We start from the raw sequence: 18,076 nt of genomic DNA, 5'->3' as shown, positions 1-18,076 counted from the left end.
TGTCGCCTGCCTAGGCATTCAAAACCCCTGTGACATTTGCGTGGCACCCCACCCTTATGGAGCACTGCTTGCCAGGCATTGGAGACCCTCTCTCCTCCAGCTGTTAGCTAGAAGAGATGCTTTGCTGAGTTGCATGGGACCGAGTCCAAGAAAGGCAGTTTTCTGGGCTTCTGGACTTCCTCTGGAAACTGCTTTAGACCAAGCAGAGAAGGAGAAAGCAGGGAGAAAAAAAATCTGCTCCTTCGCGCCTCTGCAGGGAGCCAGAACGCCCCCCAAGTAAGCACTAGCGGCTAGACCAGAGTCTCATCCAATGGCCCCCACGATCGGCCTGGCCCTCCTTGCCCAGCCAACAGCCTAGCTTCCGACCCACCCTGCCCAGCCAATGACCGCGATTCCGGTTCCGTCCCTCCCGTCTCCCTCCTCCCTGGCCAATGGCCGCGCTGCTCGCCCTGCCCGCCCCGCCCTCTTCATCTGGGAGGGTTCTGCACGGTCGCAAGCAGGTCAACTTGTTGCCTACTCTGGTTTCCTCTTGGTAAGTTCGCAGCCTGGGAGTGGGTTCTCCGGGCTCAGTGCTCACCAACGCCCTTCAGGGAGGGGGCCTTGGACGGAGCCCAGTGCGGCTCGGAGTCCGCAGGATCGCCCCGGGCACGCGGGGTCGGGGAGGCTCCTGACCTGATTATGGGAGAGTGCGGCCCACCCCATACGGATTCGGGACCCCGGGAGTCCCTCCCGCCGCATCCAGCACCCTTAGCGAGCAGGTAGGTGGTGCAGAGCGTTTGTCTGGGCTGGATAGGAAGAACTGCGGAGTGCCTGTCCCCGTCCCTGGTGACTCCAGCGAGGCCTGGCCGCGCGCAACGATCTGTGACAGTCGCTCCAGGGAGTAGGTCTGCCAGTCCGGACTGTCGCCCGATCCCGGGTCTGACAGTTGTGGGTAGTGACACCTGTTCAAAACAGCCTCCCTGCACTTGGAGGCCTGGGACCGGCCAGGAATCCAGTTTGAGGCCAGGAGACCTGTCCTTCGGGAGTGTGTCTATTTCTTTCCGTGACCTGGTCGGAAGCTTTACTGTGTCCAAGACACCACTGCCATCTATCTCCTTTTCTCTGAGATGGCAAAGAAGTTTGAAGAAAAGGATGAAAACAAAACAAAGCCAAGTGCCCCCCCCCCCATGTTCTTTGGATACTGTGAAGCTTCAAAAACTTGAAGGGCATTTGGCCTTGATCTCAGAACTCAGGCGAATGTCAGTGAGGGCGCCATTAACGCTAGCTGTGTCTGGGAGAATTTTATGTTTTCAAGGAGCCTAAATGCTTCATCTTCCCACCCTGTAGTCCTATGCCCAGGCAGTGAGCGACCTTGGCATAAAGATGGACTTGGTGGCTCTCCTGTTGTAGGGGTCTCCATGCTCTGTTAGTCCACGGCAAAAAGTCTGGGTTCAACCCACACTGTCAGTGGTGTGGCACAGTGTCACTTGCTTTTTGCTCGTGATTGTGTCAAAGGACTAACTGAAAGAACCTTAGGTTGCTCTTCCTAACAATGAACCTTCAAGAAAAGAACAAATGTGAGCTTTCCTCTGCTTTTGGTGGGGCTACATGCCCCCCCCCATATGTGCATTCAGTGTTGTGGCTGGACCGCAGAAAATCACTAATTTGACTCCCTTATGTCTTTCTAGGTGATCTGGGCAAGGAAGGGAAGGGTCATCAGCCTGTCCGTCACTGAGCTATTCTTTTTCATTAGCTGAAGGCCCAACAGACCTTAATCTTACCTCCCTGATTTCCTGACCTTCCATCTAAAGCTCTCCATAGCAATGTAGCGTTTGGTAGTTAGCGGGAGATAACCTCAGCAGGGGCTGAGGTCACTAGGCAGACCTGGCATTTCATCTTCCACCTACAAGGGCCCTGCACCTGCAGCAGCTACACTGTCTCCCAGGGGCCTCATATTTCAACCAAGAGCACTTGCTTCCCTCTTATCCCCCTTCCTTCTTCTCTTTTGAACAATATTCTTGGAATCCAACAAGTTGAATTTGTCAAAATGGAGCTGTGAAGTGCTCTCTGTCTGTGGCTTCTCCCTGACTTCCCTAGTGTAGTAAATGGCACACACCTTCCTTGCCCCGGCTCCCAAGAAACAATGTTTGATTCTTTCCCCCACCTCCCATGTGTACAAAGCACCAGGAATATAGCTGCCATCACCACCTCTGGTTGCCATCCTGGCCACACCCATCATCCTTTTCCCACTTGGTCTCTTGATTTATCACCCTTCTTCTATCCTGGGTGTCTCAAAGGCCTTCAAACCTCTGGAGAGTTCTACAGTGCAAGTCAGAGCTTCTGCTTTCCATTGATCCCCCTGTTTCTCACCAAATAAAGCCCAAAAAGTCCTTCCCACAACACCTTACATGCTAACCTCTTTGACCTTGACCTCGCCCCTCTTAGCTTTCCATACCACTTCACTCACATACTTTCTCTTCAGACACGCCAAGCTCTTAGAACTTGGGGTGTTTGGAGAGAAACACACATCTTAGAACTTTTGCATCTACTTTGCCTTCTGCTCAGGTATTTCCTCCCAGAGTTCTGCCCCATTGTCTCCTTTTACTTTCTTCATAATCAGAATTACTTTCTGGACTTGTCGTCTAGGTTTGTGCTAACAGATCTGTGACCAGTTCCACTCCAATAGTATATAAATTGGATGTGGAGGGCACAGTGCCCTTGTCTTCTTAGTCCTGATGGGGAGGGCAAATAAGAGACAAGTAAACAAACACACTGTGGCGCTGCATAAGTAATGTTTGCTTGCATTTAAGGCACTTTAAATGCTTAAATTTAGGGCTGGTGAAATGGCTCAGCAGGTAAAAGTGTTTGCTGTCTAAGTCTGATGGCCTGAGACCCAGCTCTAGAACCCAAAATGGAAGGAGAGAATCAACTTACAAAAGCTCTCCTCTTGTTTCAGGACCGGCTCCAAAAGCAAAACAGAGGAACAGTGTTGGGGGGGAGGCGCTGATCTCTGATTTTCATATGTGTACTTGTGACATGTGGGCGCACATTCACACACCCATCATACAATACTATAATAAATGAATGAGTGTTTAAAAGTGGCCCCTTTAAAAAATTAACCTGAAGGGAGCTGGAGAGAAGGCTCCATGGTTAAGAACACTGGCTGCTCTTCCAGAAGACCTGGGTTTGATTCCCAGCATCCATATGGCCATTCACAGCTGTCTGTAAATCCAGTTCCAGGAGATACGATGCCTCCTCCTGGCCTCCATGGACATCAAGCTCAAAAGTGGTGTGTAAACATACATGCAGGTAAAACACCTATATACATAAACAATTTGAAAAATAAATACTTTTAAAAATTTGGCCGGGCAGTGGTGGCACAAGTCTTTAGTCCTAGCACTCAGGAGGCAGAGGCAGGCAGATCTCTGTGAGTTCAAGCCCAGCCTGACCTACAGAGAGAGAGTTCCAGGACAACCAAGGCAGTTACACATAGAAACCTTGTCTCAAAAAACCAATGTATGTATGTTGTGTATTTAAATTTAAGCTTACATGCCTGAACTGTGCAACTGTGTTGCACAAGCTCTCTGAATCATTTTTAAAAATAATTTTTAAAATGTATGTTTACGTCTGTCTGAGTGTATCAAGTGTGTGCAGGCTAAAAAAGAGAGTCAGATTTGCCTGGAACCAGAATTATGGGCAGTTTTGAGCCACCAGATGTGGGTGATCTGGAAAAGCAACGAGTGTTCTTTTCCACTAACCCATCTAAACCAGTGGTTCTTCTAACGACTCATTCACAAGGTATATGTTATGATTCATAAAAGTAGTAAAATCACAGTTATGAAGCAGCCACAAAAATAATCTTATGGTTGGGGGTCACCACAACATGAGGAACTGTATTAAAGGGTTGCATCAATAGGAAGGTTGAGAACCACTGCTCTAAACCACGTCTTTATTAATGTTCTCAAGTGAGCATGCTTTTCCATTAAACCACTAAGCCATCTCTCCAGCCCCTCTCTGAACCATTTTATGGGAAGGGCTGGTAATTTGCTCTGAGTTGTAAAGTGACTTCAGTGTAGCGAACTCAGTGTTCTCCCATGAGAATATATGTGTGCATATATGGCAAACTAGTGGGCTTGCATCATGATCCAGAAACAGTCTGATCTGAGAGACCTCAGTTGTTCGGTATTCAGGTAGCTAGCAAGCGCCCCCCCCCCAATTTATTGGTGCTATATTTCCTCCAACTTTACACTAGCATTATTCTATCATCATCATATTGGGAAGCTCCCTTTGTTTTCAGTATACCCAAAAGAAGCAATATTAATAGGTGACTCTTGTATTATCCCTCTTTAGAGATAGGACGGCATCTAGTATCTTTCACAGTCTCAGCAGCTAACGGTACAAGCAATATCAAATCCTTAGAAAATGATGAAACCCAGCTGGGCACTGGTGGCCCACACCTTTGATCCTAGCACTCGGGAGGCAGAGGCAGGCAGATCTCTGTGAGTTCAAGGCCAGCCTGGACAGGCTCCAAAGCAATACAGAGAAACCCTGTCTGGAGAAAACCGAAAACGGACAAAAACAAAGAGAAAGAAAATGATTAAACCCAAAAGGCAGAAGTGGGCACTAGAGAGATAGCTCTCTGTTCATCAATTCACTTTCAAGGGAATTATTTGAGAGCCCTTGGATCCAGCTGGTAGTAACACAGGCTGTTTAAAGAAGTGGAAGATTAGGACTGGAGAGGTGGCTCAGCAGTTGGGAGAGTGCACAGCTGACCAGAGTTGTGATCCCAGCACCCACATCTGGCAGCTTGTAACTACCTGTTACTCCAGCTCCAAGGGTTGCAGTGCCCTCTTCTGGCCTCCCCGGGCACCTTCCCTCACACACATATCCACACCCATACCCACACATATACACATACTTTTTAAAATTAATAAAAGAAATATTTAAAAAAGAAAGAAGTGAAAGTTAAAGGAAATAAAGCAAAGATTCTAAAAGCCGAGAAAGAATTGCCTGCCTCCAACCCCACTGCCAACTTGTTGCCCTGTGTGATCTTTCTTCTAGTCCATCCTTCTCAGTCCATCCTACCCTTCCCAGGGCCGGAGTCCACTCCAGAAGCTGAGCAGCCATGACATTTGCTGAGGACAAGACCTATAAGTATATCCGAGACAACCACAGCAAGTTTTGCTGTCTTGACGTTTTGGAGATCCTGCCTTACCTGCCCTGCCTCACAGCCAGTGACCAGGTGAGCCAGGGAAGCCACAGCTGCCCAGTGCACCGGCACAGGGCTGTGCCATCCAAGTTCAGCCTGTCCCAGCCCTTCTCCCAGGCCAGGGCCCCTGAGATTGCCGCCTGCACTGCTTTTCTAACTTTCAGATTAAGCTTATTTACAGTGGCTTTTCTAACCTAGTTGAACTCCTTTCGTTTTTATGCTGCACTCAAGAACATGGCACCAGATGGGCAGGTTTCCAGGCTCTGGCTCTAGGGAGCCTTCTCTTTGCTTGTCTTTGGATCTTGGTCTTACTGGGTCTTGATTCATTCTCTCATAGGATCTTATCTTGGACTAGAGTCTGGAGTGTCTGTCCTGAGGGAGCAGCCAGTGTCTTGCCGCATTAGGACTTGGTGTGGGCTCCTGCACTCACCAGCCATGAAGTGGTTTATAGGTCTTCTCAGATGGCATGGGTTCCTGTGCTCCCAGCATCTGCCTGTGCTGTTGGGGCCAACTGTTCTAGGTGTCTCATGAGTACCGTTGTTTCCTGCGCAGTCTCCCGTGCAGATACTGTTACAGCGCAGGTCTGGGCTGTAACACCTTGTGTTGGGCATCCATCGGGACACTCTGCCATCTAGTGTGTAGTAAATACTCCCTGTGGATTGTCACTTGGTTTTCTTTTCTTCTCCTCCTCTTCCTCCTAATCCTCTACCAAGTTTTCCTCTTCCTCTTCTTCCTCCTCTCTCTTCCTTTCTTCTTTCCTCCTTCCTTTTTCCTTCTTCTTCAGACAAGGTCTTACCATATAGCCCAGTCTGGTTTCAAACCCATAATCCTCCTACCTCAGCCTCCCTAGTGTTGGGACTACAAGCTGATTGATGCTTTTCAATTGGGAATCCAGTGAATAAAAATACTACAGCTGGTGTTATATTTCTAGAATTTCCACAGTATTCTTACCTGTCTTGCTTCCCATTCTTGGTCCCTTCCCCTTTCTCCTCTGCCCCCTTCATCCCATTGTTGCTGGGCCTCTTTTCCTTCCCATCTCATTCCCTCTTCTCTTTGCTTTAGTGGCTGCCTGATTGAAGCTTTGCCCCTTTTGCTGCTTTGCTTGTGCTAAGCCTCTGTCTCCTTATCTTTAAAGTGGGGATGATCGCAGCATTTAATGAGACAGTGCCTGCAAACCTAGACATGGCCAGAGCCTTTTCCTGGCAGCACCCTTTATTGTTGTCGACTGCTCCTCCTCACTCCATACTTGGGCTACCACCCTGGCCTTGTCCTGCCGCTCACCCAGTTTCAGGTAGCTGCCCTTCCTCTTGTGGCTTTCTTAGTGTCCTCTTTGCAGTAGCTCTCGTCTGAGCGGAGAAAAGGCTAGGCCCGAGTAGGGTGGCTATACTGTCTTACAGGATCGACTGCGGGCTTCCTACAAGCAACTGGGAAACCAGGACACACTCTGGGAACTCTTCAATAAGCTCCAGCGTCGGGTTGGCTGGGTAGAGTTCTTCATCCGGGCGCTGAGGATCTGTGAGCTGCCTGGACTGGCTGACCAAGTGACTCGAGTGTATCAGAGCTACCTACCTCCTGGTGAGCATCCTGCCCCAGCCTCCTTCCCGGGCCCTTGCCTGTTTCTCGGGCTGGCAATCTTCCTCTTCCTTCACCTTGTACCTCTTGCCTTTCTATCTCCATCACTCTCCATCATAGGATATACCTAGGCTTAGCCACTCACTAGCTATGTCCCTTTGGCCCTATCCCTTTCTTTCATAGTCTGTCGCAGTGGGGCTAATGGCCACATCCCTCATGTGTGGCTGCAGATGCCTGTCGAGTGCCTCACTGGAGTTCCACGCCTCCCCTGTGCCCAGCACAAGGCACCTGCTGTCAATTTTGTAGCTCTGGTGTTTGCCTCCCTCCCTGGTCCTGGTTTTCTCTCTCCTGTCTCCTTTCTCTACAATGTAGAGTGTAGAGTCTATGCCCAGTCGCTCACCCCACTCTTCATTTCTCTTCCCCTCCCCAAGGTTTCCGTAAAAACATCCTGGTTTCTAAGCCCAACACCCAGCTGCCCAGTCGCTCCTTAATTCCTCTTAATGTCCCTGCCAAGTCATGTGATGGAGATGGGGGGTGGGGAGGTGTTGGTAATTGGGCCTGAAGAGAAGATCCAGGAAGAAAAGTCAAGCCAATCTTGAACTCCCCATGTTTGCTTTTCTTTCTCTTTTCCTCCCTTCTTTCCAAGTTGGTCGTCTCATTTGTGGGAGTCAGCAGTGCTCTCTCAATAGAAATGACTATGGGAGAGGTCGGAGACAAGGATCATTTGGGGATGGCTGCTGAGAGGAGAAAGCCTTGGGACAGGGGAATGGCCACTGATAGTGTGAGGGGCTCCTGCCCCTCCACCTCCCTCACCCCCTTTCCTGTCTTCTCCAGCTCCTCTTCCCTGCCCCCTCCCCAATGATGCTTATCACCTCTAACAAATTCATCCCTCATCAGGTCAGCTTTTGGAATTATTTAAGGGAGACATCTCAAAGCTTCCAGGCCTCTTCTGATACCAGAATACTTCTGATTTTTCTGGGATCTTCATCTTTGTCCTTTAGGAACTCCACTCCGCTCCCTAGCCCCACTGGAGCCACCAGCAGTCCCTGCCACAACTTCAGGACCTTCTGCTGTTCCAGGCCACAGCATCCCTGGCAATAGCTACCAAGAGAGACCAGGCTACCCCAGGCCTATCCAGGACACTCAGCCACCAAAGTCCCCAGGAGAGGTAGGTCTGCTTCAAGCCCCCTGCTTTTGTGTGCCTGCCCACTTCTGACCACCCAGCCTTCCAGAAGCCCCTTGCTACCTCCTGAAAACCACGCCTTATCTCTGCTAAGAATACTAGAGTTCCCTCACTAGCTACCTGACTGTTGGCCAGGCCTGTGGTCACCTCGGCAGTCTGTCATCAGCTAGCTAGGAGGCATGGTTTTGAGGTCTTTGCAATGGTCATGTGACATGTTGAGCTGAGTAAAAGATTGGGGGGGGGGAGGGGGAACCAGATTTGAATATGAGGGAGGTTATATGAAGGCTCAGGAAGTCATGGGTGACAGGGTTCTTAATTATCAATAGTGAAATCAGGTATGGGGGAAAGATAACTAGTTCTACTGAGATAAGGTGAGTCAGCCATGGGGTGTAGACGAGACCCCAAACTGTGGGTCTGAAGCCATAGGGTCTGCGCAGAAACTGCTAAAGGAAGGGCTATACGCAGTGGTTACAGACCCAGACACAGGCACATGGATAGGGAACTTGGGCAGGACATTTCTTTCTTTCTTTTTTTTTTTTTAAGGCACTTGAGGTCATTCTAAGAGGCTGGGACGTGGCTCTAGGTTGGTGGAGCTCTTGTCTGGCATACACACAAACCTGAATTCAATTTCCAACACCATATAAGCTGGGTATGATGACACATGCCTGTAAGCTAAGTACTCAGGAAGTACAGGGGGTAAATAAGAACTTACAGAGTAAGTTCAAGGCTAGGATGGGATAGTAATAGCAACAACAAAACCAAATAGATTCCAGGGACTTGTATTAGGCAAGTATATTATTGATGAGCTACCCACTGGTGTGTGAAGATAACCTATGGCCAGAAGCAAAGCAAGGGTTCCCGGGATCCTGGGAATAGGAGCTAAACCTAAAGATGCCCCATAAATGTCCACTACTCTTTGTCAGCTTTTGGGAGAAGCAACTGCCTTTTTTTTTCTCTCTCTCTCTCTCATTTCTTCTATTGCAGAGTTTAGAGCAAGCCCCACAGGCCAGCCTTGGGGCCATCCCGAGGATGTCTGGTAGCTCTTTGATGCCCTCATCTAACCTGCAAGCTGTCAGCTCTCAGCCTTCCAGAGAACACCATGGTCAAGAGCCAGAAGTGGGTGGCACCAACACAGCAAGTATGCACATAATGTAGTATTACAGGGTCTCTCAGACCTCTCAAGTGAAGGTTAGGGTTACAGTTATCACCTGGCCTTTCTCGGACAGGATGCAGGATAGGAATAAAGGGTATTCCCTTCAGAGAGTGTGCATGTGTACGTGTGTGTGTGTGTGTGTGTGTGTGTGAGAGAGAGAGAGAGAGAGAGAGAGAGAGAGAGAGAGAGAGAGAGAGAGAGAAGAATAACAGCAGCTTAAATTGCACACGGCTCAGCTGGGTAGGTCTTCTGGTTTTGTTGACATCCTCTTATCCTCCCTGACATACATTTGTTCTGCTAATATCCATTGGCTGGTGCCTCTTCGTTCTCTCATCCTCTAGCACACAAACCCAATTCATTGCATCTGGGCAAGGCTCTAGGTAAAAGAAAGGCAGGGCTGTGAGGCATAGGCTCAAAACTGGCCTCATTACTTCAAAACAAGTTATAAGGCCAGGCCAGATTCCGAGAATGGAGAAACTGGCAAAATCACATTGGAGAGTGTGGTTGCGGTGTAGGTGTGTATTGCTATACATTGCTGCATGTGAGAGAGAGAGTTAGGGCTATTTTTGCACTCAGGTAAAAGGACCTGGTAGGGATTGTCCAGAGCCTGAAGGAGGGATAGCATAGGACTAGCTGATGAGGGATAGCATAGGACCCTGTTCTGTACAAGGCGGTCTCTATTTCCCGGCTGTGGTGGTTAGAATGGGAATGGCTCCTGGAGGCTCATGCATTTCAATTCTTAGTCCCTAGTTGGTGGAACTATGTAGAAAGAACTAGGAGGTGTGGCCTTGTTGGAAGAGGTGTGTCAAAGAGGTGGGCTTGGAGGTTTCAAAAGCCAAGGCCATCCTTAGTCAGTGCTCTCTCTCTCTCTCTCTCTCTCTCTCTCTCTCTCTCTCTCTCTCTCTCTCTCTCTCTCTCTCTCTCTCTCTCTGCCTTATGCTTGTGGATCAGATGGAAGCTCTCTGCTACTGCTCCATCACCATACCTGCCTGCCTGCTGCCATGCTCCACACCATGATCCTCATGGGCTCTAACCCTCTGGAACAGGGAGCCCCAGCCAGATGAAGTGATTTCTTTCATAAGTTGTCTTGGTCACAGTGTTGTCACAGCGGTAGAAAAGTAACCAAGACACCAGGAAAATCACTAAAGTGTTTCAACTCCAGATGAGTCAGTCAGGGATCAGAAGAACCGGGTGCCCCACCCCACCCCAGGGCTGTGCTCCATCCACCCTGGCTTTCTAGGCTAGAATGGCTCCCCTCTACCCTTAACTGTTCTGTTTGTCACAGGTGCCTGGTCAGCCCTCAGCGCCCTATAATTGCTGTGTGAAGCAGTTAAAGGTTGGGGGAAATCATCTTAGTGCTCCCAAATTCTTTCATCCCCACACAGCCCCCAGTCACTGTGCTTTGTAATGTCAGCTTGTCACAAGACGTTTCTCGGGAAATATTGCTGTGACCTATGGGGCTACAGGCATTTCATTTGTAGCATGTTTATGATCACAGGTACCTGGAGATTTTCCGTTAGGTTTCGGGGGAGACGTCAGACATCACATCTGATGTCTGTCAGCCTTGGCATGCGTGTCCTGAGAGTTCTCTGAAGAGTCTGGTAACATCACCCTTATGCACTGTTACTGCCTGCTGCTTCCGGTTTCCCCAGATCAAGCTCCCTTTCTGGGACTACTAGGTCCTTGATCCTTGGGGCATACGCTTGTGGTTCCATTGACTGGTGTTAGTGGTTCTATTGAGCAGTCCTGCTGTTCCTTTCCCCAATTCAGGACTGCCCTTTCTGGAAGATAGACGGGGACAGTGGTGAGGGAAGTGTCTCAGGACACTCACACTTATGCCCAGGACAAGTTAGATGAGGCAGAAGTGGGAGAAGAGGCGAGTGTGCAAGGTGGAAGGAAAAAAAGAATAATTTATAGTGAGCATCAAGCTTTTGGGTGTGGATGAAGGCAGAGGCCGTTTTATTCTGAGGACAGGACAGACTAGGGCTGTGTCTTCTCCATGAGCAGGAAGCGGGGAGACTGGATGTGATAGGGGCAGTGTAACCAAGGTCATGGGGACCCTTCTCTAGCCCTTATTGTAAAACCATCTTTTGGGTTTCTGTTTTTGTCTCCCTACCTGTAGGTGTTGACTCCATTCCCACACCACTCCATGGACCCGTGTCTCCAACAGTTTCCTTCCAGCCCCTTCCACGTACCACCCAGCGGACAAGCCACTTGCCTGGGGTCACGGTGTCAGTTCCATCTCCTGATACCTCCTTGCCTTCCTCCTCCTCTGGATTGGCTTTTGCAAAGGGAGCTGGTGACCAGGCCAAAGCTGCCACCTGTCTCAGCACTGATGGGGGAGTACCCACCAATTCTGTGACCACCAGCTCAGTGCCGCCTTCTACCAGATCGCTACCGGTGACTACCATGTCTTCCAAAGTGTCCTCCAAGTTGCCTATCAGTACAAAGTCCACTGCTGCAATGCCCTCTGCTGTGCTCACCAATATAGCGCCATCAAGATTACCCATCAACTCAGCATATGCTGGCACAATGCCATCCAAAGTGCCTGTTAGTGTGGCCAAAGCACCTGCCAGTGTAATGCCGCTCAACAGGAGCAACAACCAAGCCAAGGTAAGACTTCGTTCCTCCTAATAGTCACTCAGTCCGCTTTGCCAAGACAGCAGGTCCTCTGCCCTGGCCTCTGACCCTTTCAGTCTCTGTGCTGTCTCTGGTCTGGTTCATCTAGGTGTTGGGACAGATGGGGATCAGCCTCATCCAGCCCTTACCCCTTGTTGCCTCATCCAGCCCTTACCCCTTGTTTTCAAGGAAGAATGATGGACCTTCAGCAGGGTGGGGCATGGGACCATCCCCACTGACATGTATATTAACTCATTTGGAGCTTAAAGCCCCCAATTAAGCTCAGCAGTACCATTTTGTAGATGAAGTAGTGAGGGATGGGCATGATGGTTCCTGTGCTTTGTTCACTGGACAGTGGTCTCAAGCATCCAGCTTGGAGCAGCTACTCCAACTCAGTGATCCCTGCCACCACTTTCCCCAAGGCCTTACAGATGTTCACCCAAAGGAGCCCAGTTCATAAACCTTGGGATCTTGTGGCTGCCTTGTGGCTCTCAGGCCCAGGTAGTGCAAGATGGGTCACACCCCAGCAAGGGCTTCCTAGCAGTGATGCTCACAGCAGCTCAGTGAGTGGGAGAGGGCTGCCCTGGAAGGATTACTGCGGGGTCTTTGTCACTTCCTTCCCGGCTGTGTATGTATCCCTGATGTGTTAAACCCCAAGAGAGGGTGGTCTCAGCTATTGTGGGATGCTAGTTCATGCCCTGGCCACACAACCAAGCTTGTCCCCCTGTCACCTGAATCCCTTCCACCATTCTCCTTATGTTTCCAGGAGACTGTAGAGCCTCCAGCAACCACAGTCACCACTAGAAGCAGCTTGCCTGGACCAGATAGCAGTTCCAGGAGCTTGTACTCTGGGGCAGAGATGAGCAAACCAGGTGTGCTGTTGTCCCAGGTGGATGAGCCATTCTCAGGCTGCTCTATGGACCTCGCCATCAGCCCTAGCAGCTCCTTGGGCTCCGAACCCAATCATGGCCCAGAGGAGAATGAGTATTTGTCCTTTAGGATGCAGGTGGATGAGGACCCCAGTGCTGACCTCCTGGCAGGAAACCCTGGGCCACTAGCCACCCAGAAGCCCTCAGAAGATGAAGAGCTTTGTGTCAGTCAAATATCCTGGGCTAAGTGGCTCGGGGCAACCGGTGCACTTTTGGCTGCATTCCTGGGAGTGATGCTGTACCGTAGTAGGCACCTGGCCCAATGAATCCTCAGCTGTGTGCCACTCACTTGCCCAGTTCTGCCAAGAATGGTCTCTGGGCTCAGGCTGGTGGAGGCTGAGTTGGGGGAACTTAGAGATGGTGAATCCATCGAGCTGTCTGGGTGGAAACTGCACCAAGACTCCGTCCACTGTGGGGTAGGGGAGAGACATTCTTTCCATCGTAATTCATGCCATCTTCCGGTCTTTAGCTTTTTGGGGCACTGGATTACCTCCACTGCTTCTGACCTGCCCACATAGCCGTGTAGGATTTTGTGCTGTGTGTTCCTAAGGGGGTGTCCCCACTGGCCTCATCCTTGTTGGCCCAAGTCTGAAGATCGGGAGGTATCACACTTCTGTTGACAGTGCCCTTCATCCTGCGCTGGTCTCTTGAAACACAAGCACAGGTGTATTGTTGAGAGCTCCCATAACGTCTTGTGCCTTCCACCAGCAGCCTGGCCTAAGGCCTTGGTACTAGAGCCTGGGAACAGCAGAGTGGCTGGTTTTTAGGAAGCTTTGAATCCCGTCTCTCTGTTCCCCCTCCACAGCCAGGCAACCCTAAGGGAAGGTCTGTAGGTTCTCAGGGCTGTGGACCCCTGAGAAAGCCAGAAGCAGCTGCCAGGTCTAAGGGAGACCTGGAGCCCTGCTGCAGCCTCCTTACCCCACCTCTTCTTCCCTCCTGGTCTCCATTCTCTTTGGTGGGCGGAGCGCAGGCTGGGCTTGGATTTCAGTTCCATGCTTTCTCTGGCTTTAGCAGATGTTTAGCTTCTGGAGTCTTTTCCCCAGTGTGGACAGTGAGCCCTTTTACTGGGCTTTTCTGAGGCTGAAGGACATAGATATTTACCTAGTGCCTAGCCCAGAGGGTATGACTACCAACTAATTACCCTCCTGCCCACCTGGTTGAACAAGGTGAGCTTGAGAAGCAGAATATATGTTGGCAATGGTACAGTCTTTGCTAGTGAGAGAACAGCCTTGGCCTACATAGTGATCTCTGGCAAAGTATAAACCTCTGGGCCTCACTTTCTCTCTTGTGAGATGGGGCAAATACACATACATATGCGCTAATGTGTTCTGGTTTTATCAAGATAATTAAATTAAAAGAGTTTATCTATGAAAATCTGTGAGTTCCGCATTTTTTAGGGGTTGGATACATGTTATCAGTTTTAAATGGAAAGGTACTGGGTCTCTTGGCTGCACTGTTAGAGATAGGTGCTAGCATATTCTTTCCTCTTCCATGGGCAGAAAATTTAGTCACATCTACATCAGACATACAATGAGGTAGGTGTAGTGTGTATAAATAAGAATCTGGGAAAATGATAGGTTAATGGATGTTTATTCGGAAAGAAATGACTTACACCAGAAACAGATGACTGCCAGCAGGTTCCTGTCCCAAGGATGCCTCCGGATGCTCTCTGTCTCCAACCAGGAAGCAAGAGGCAACGCTGGGGTCCAGGACCCCAGAACTAGTTCCCCCAGGTCATGCCCACATCTGTCTCCATGCCCCCATGGGCGTGGTCAGTGCAACAGATGTGGGTGGGGTGGATATCTCACTATAATTCCCCTTCTAGTCTAAAAAAAAGATTTAGGCTTGATATAAAACTATATACAAAGACAATAAATATCAAGTATGCTCTAGGAAAAGGAAATTAAGAACATACAAACTTAACACCTACATATCCAGTCGTAGGGTGAAGGTGTAACAGAGATTACTATAGAGTTGTCCTAAGCTGGAAGGTTTAAGTCTTGTGCCTATCTATCTAGGAAGAGAGAACAATAATTGTGGCAGTCTAATCTTTAACCTCATCAAAGATCTGAGAAGGAAGATAGCAATACTAGGGTAGGCAGGAAGTACAGGCAAGCAGCTTCCAAAAGTTGCAGCAAGGACAGAAACAGCAGGCTACCTGGACAGTCACCTAAAGTCTCATAGCAACATCGGGACAACCAGCTATGGCTAAGGCCTAGAGTATCTGACTGACCACTACAGAAGCAGGGAGGTAGAAAGGCTGTCTTACCCTAACTTGGCAAAGTTCAGCAGTCTTCTATGTTTGTCTCCTGCAAGCACAGTAGCATGTCCAAGTCAGCGGTCGAGGTGGGGGCAGTTCTTTGCCCAAGAGGTCATTAGCCGAGGAGAGGATGAACTCCAGAAGGAATGACCTCAGTGCCCAACATGCTCTCAAGAAATGCTCGGTGCTGTCAGGAGCAATAGATTTAAATGCCATGTTCTGCAGGTCTATGAAGTGTTTGAAGATCTAATATCTATATCTTCTTTCTCTGGTGAAGAATTCCCCAAAGTCCAAGAACTCTGTTGCTGTATCCCCGGCAAGTCCCAGTGGGCCCTGTTGTGATGAATTCAGTACAGTGCCACCCCCTTGCTAGATACCCTCATTGTGTGTGGGTATCTGTCAGAGATGAAAGAGATACTGATGGGTATGCTCCATTACATCAGGGACCTGTGTCCTATGCCACCTCAGGCCCGGCAACCTTTCCTAGCAGGCAGAAATTGAAATTCTGTAACATGACATCCCCAAGCAAGGGAAATTGATGGAACATTATTGGTCTAATGTGTCTGTGTCAAAATTTGTATCTTCCCATAGAGGACAGTCATACGCTGTACTGTGCTCAGTTTTCTGCTTGTATCTCTTTCGCCCATTTCATTTGCAAAATGTATAGCTATAATGGCTATAGGACCTGCTAGATGTAATTAAAGAGTTAGCCACTGTTTCTGCTACTAACAACAGCAGCAAATGGTAAGGGCCCCCACTTACCCTATACCTGTTCCTGTTCTGGGCTCTATGTCCAATACTTAACATATATTAGGTCATCTAATCCTCTTGTTGACCTTGTGAAATTGACACTATTATGGACTCAATTTATAGCTGCCTTATAAGATGGTAGGAGGAAAGATTAGAGGGGACAATGATCCCTGAACCCCAGATAAATGTCAGTGAACGTCAGCTGACCTGGTGTCTATCTGGAGCCAGGACCACATTCGAAGTGCGATTTTTCACACCAAAACATTTCTGCCCAGTATGTCAAGATCTATCATCTGCTCTAATAGTAAAGTAGCAGTCTATAAGTAATGTAGTCTCAGGGATGGCTATAATCTCTGTGTATGTGCCCAAAGTTAGAACCTTCAGGCTGGGTGTGATGGGGTAGGGGATATGAACCTATAATTCCAGTCCTTAGGAAATCCATTGATTTGGCAGGCACTGGTTATTTGTTGAAAGGAGTTAATAACCTTGTGTCATGTTCAAGGGGTAAAATTAAGAAAAGGGGTCAATATCAGGCTACAGAAACCCACAAAGACAGTTGACCTGAACAAGGGGGAGCTCATGGGCCCCTAGACTGATAGCTTGGAAACCAGCATTGGACCATCTCAAACCCCCTGAACATGGGTCTCAGTTAGAAGGCCTGGGCAGTCTACGGGACCTCTGACAGTGGAACCAGGATGTATCCCTGGTGCACGAAAGGACTTTGGGAACACATTCCCCATGGAGGGATACTCCCTTAGCCTAGAGACAGGAGGGAGGGCCCAGACCCTACTCCAAATGACAGATTTTGATGATCCCTCCTGGAAGACATCACCCTCCCTGTGGAGTGGGTGGGGAATGGGACAGGAGAGGGGGTCAGGGGGCATGGGAGGGAGGGAGAACTGGGATCAATATGTAAAATAAGAAAAATTATTTGTATATATGTATATATGTGTATATATACATATATATAAAGGTTAGGAAGACAATGGATGCATTCAGCTAGGAATCACAATATGTGATATAGTGCAGTAAACTTCCTTATTATTGTGGGTTTTGCTTGTTTGGGTTTTGTTTTTTGTTTATTTGGTTTTTGGTTTTTTTGAGACAGGGTTTCCTCTATGTAACAGCTCTGGCTGTTCTCGAACTTCCAGAGATCTACCTGCCTCTGCCTCCCAGGTGCTGGGATTAAAGATGCACCACCACTGCCAGGCTGTTTTCTTTGGTATTTCAAGACAGGGTCTCTTGGTGGTGTACCATGCTCAAAATCCTGGCACTCTGGAGGCTGAGGCATGAGAATTGCTGCAAGTTCAAGGCCAAGGCCCCATCTCAGAAATAATAAATCTATAATAACTGACAATAAATCTTCATTGTCAACTTGACTGCATTTAGAATCAGCATGGGAAACATGCTTCTGGGTGTGCCTGGGAAGATGTTCCCAGGAGGTTTGCCGCCATGGCTTACTTCCCTGCCACACAGGCTGTGCTCTCTCTTACTCAGACTGTGAACCAGAATAAACCATCCTTCTTGAGTTGCTTTTGTGTGAGACATTTGTCATAACAATGAGATAATAATCCATACAATGTACTAATATGGGATTACTAGTTAGTAATACAATAACTAAATATGGGAGAGCTTACAAGAGAATAAGATCAAATGTTGATAAAAACGTAAAACAACTGGCACTCATAAACTGAGAAGAATTTAAGTTGCTACTATGGTCTGAATGAATGTTCTCATCCAGAATTCATAGGTTAAAATCCAGTACCAAGGTCATGGTATTAGGATGTGGACCTTTGGAATGTGACTAGATAGATCATGGTGGTCCTACACTTATAAGTGGAATTGATCTACTCATAAAGAGGCTTAAAGACCAGTGAGATGGCTCAGCAGGTAAAGGCCACCACACCCAGTGACCTGACTTTGATCCCTGGACTCACATTGTAGAGGGACAGAACCATTTCCTCTGATCTTCACACATGTACATGGCACACTTGCACTGTGGCATATATGCACTGTGGTACACACACACACACACACACACACACACACACACACACACACACACACACGTACACTGTGATTAAAAAATAAAAGCATTGAGCTCTTCTTCCATGTAAAGTCACGGGGAGAGGCTATGGAATCTTGGGTTCAGAGAGCAAGCTGAATTGGCTAGTGCCTGAATATTGGATTCCAAACCTCCAACAATGTCAGAAATAAATTTCTGTTGTCTATACACTCTAGTTTAAGGTGCTTGTTAACAGTACTTGTGGATTCAGACAGTTGTTGTAACCCTGTTGGAAAATTGGACCTAATCCATGGCCCAGAAATTCCATTCCTTGGCATGCTTATGACCGAAGTAAGGACTTGAGTTCTCCAAGAAGTGTAAAACGTTTCAAACCACCACATTATCCATAATAGCCTC

At 48.5% G+C, this 18,076-nt stretch overlaps 1 protein-coding gene across 3 annotated transcripts; it reads left to right on the top strand.

The window, feature by feature from the left end:
• Positions 1 to 474: 474 nt before the first annotated feature.
• Mavs (mitochondrial antiviral signaling protein) lies at positions 475 to 14,008 on the top strand. Of its 3 annotated transcripts, none has more exons than XM_051183346.1 (7): positions 475 to 532; positions 5,074 to 5,221; positions 6,586 to 6,763; positions 7,762 to 7,928; positions 8,928 to 9,081; positions 11,219 to 11,709; positions 12,482 to 14,008. In XM_051183346.1, exons 2-7 carry the CDS (start codon positions 5,105 to 5,107, stop codon positions 12,908 to 12,910), a joined length of 1,536 nt encoding a protein of 511 aa, XP_051039303.1. In that variant the 5' UTR covers positions 475 to 532; positions 5,074 to 5,104; the 3' UTR covers positions 12,911 to 14,008. The 3 variants fall into 3 exon arrangements, with proteins under 3 accessions (XP_051039303.1, XP_051039301.1, XP_051039300.1); XM_051183344.1 differs by lacking the exon at positions 475 to 532 and adding an exon at positions 542 to 758; XM_051183343.1 differs by lacking the exon at positions 475 to 532 and adding an exon at positions 542 to 758 and having other exon boundaries at positions 5,041 to 5,221.
• Positions 14,009 to 18,076: the final 4,068 nt, after the last annotated feature.

Source organism: Phodopus roborovskii, unplaced genomic scaffold (assembly GCF_943737965.1).
Source record: "Phodopus roborovskii unplaced genomic scaffold, PHOROB, whole genome shotgun sequence".
NCBI classification, from domain to species: Eukaryota; Metazoa; Chordata; class Mammalia; order Rodentia; family Cricetidae; genus Phodopus; species Phodopus roborovskii.
The sequence above is the reverse complement of the archived record's forward strand: the minus strand, read 5'-3'. Positions and strand labels throughout refer to the sequence as shown.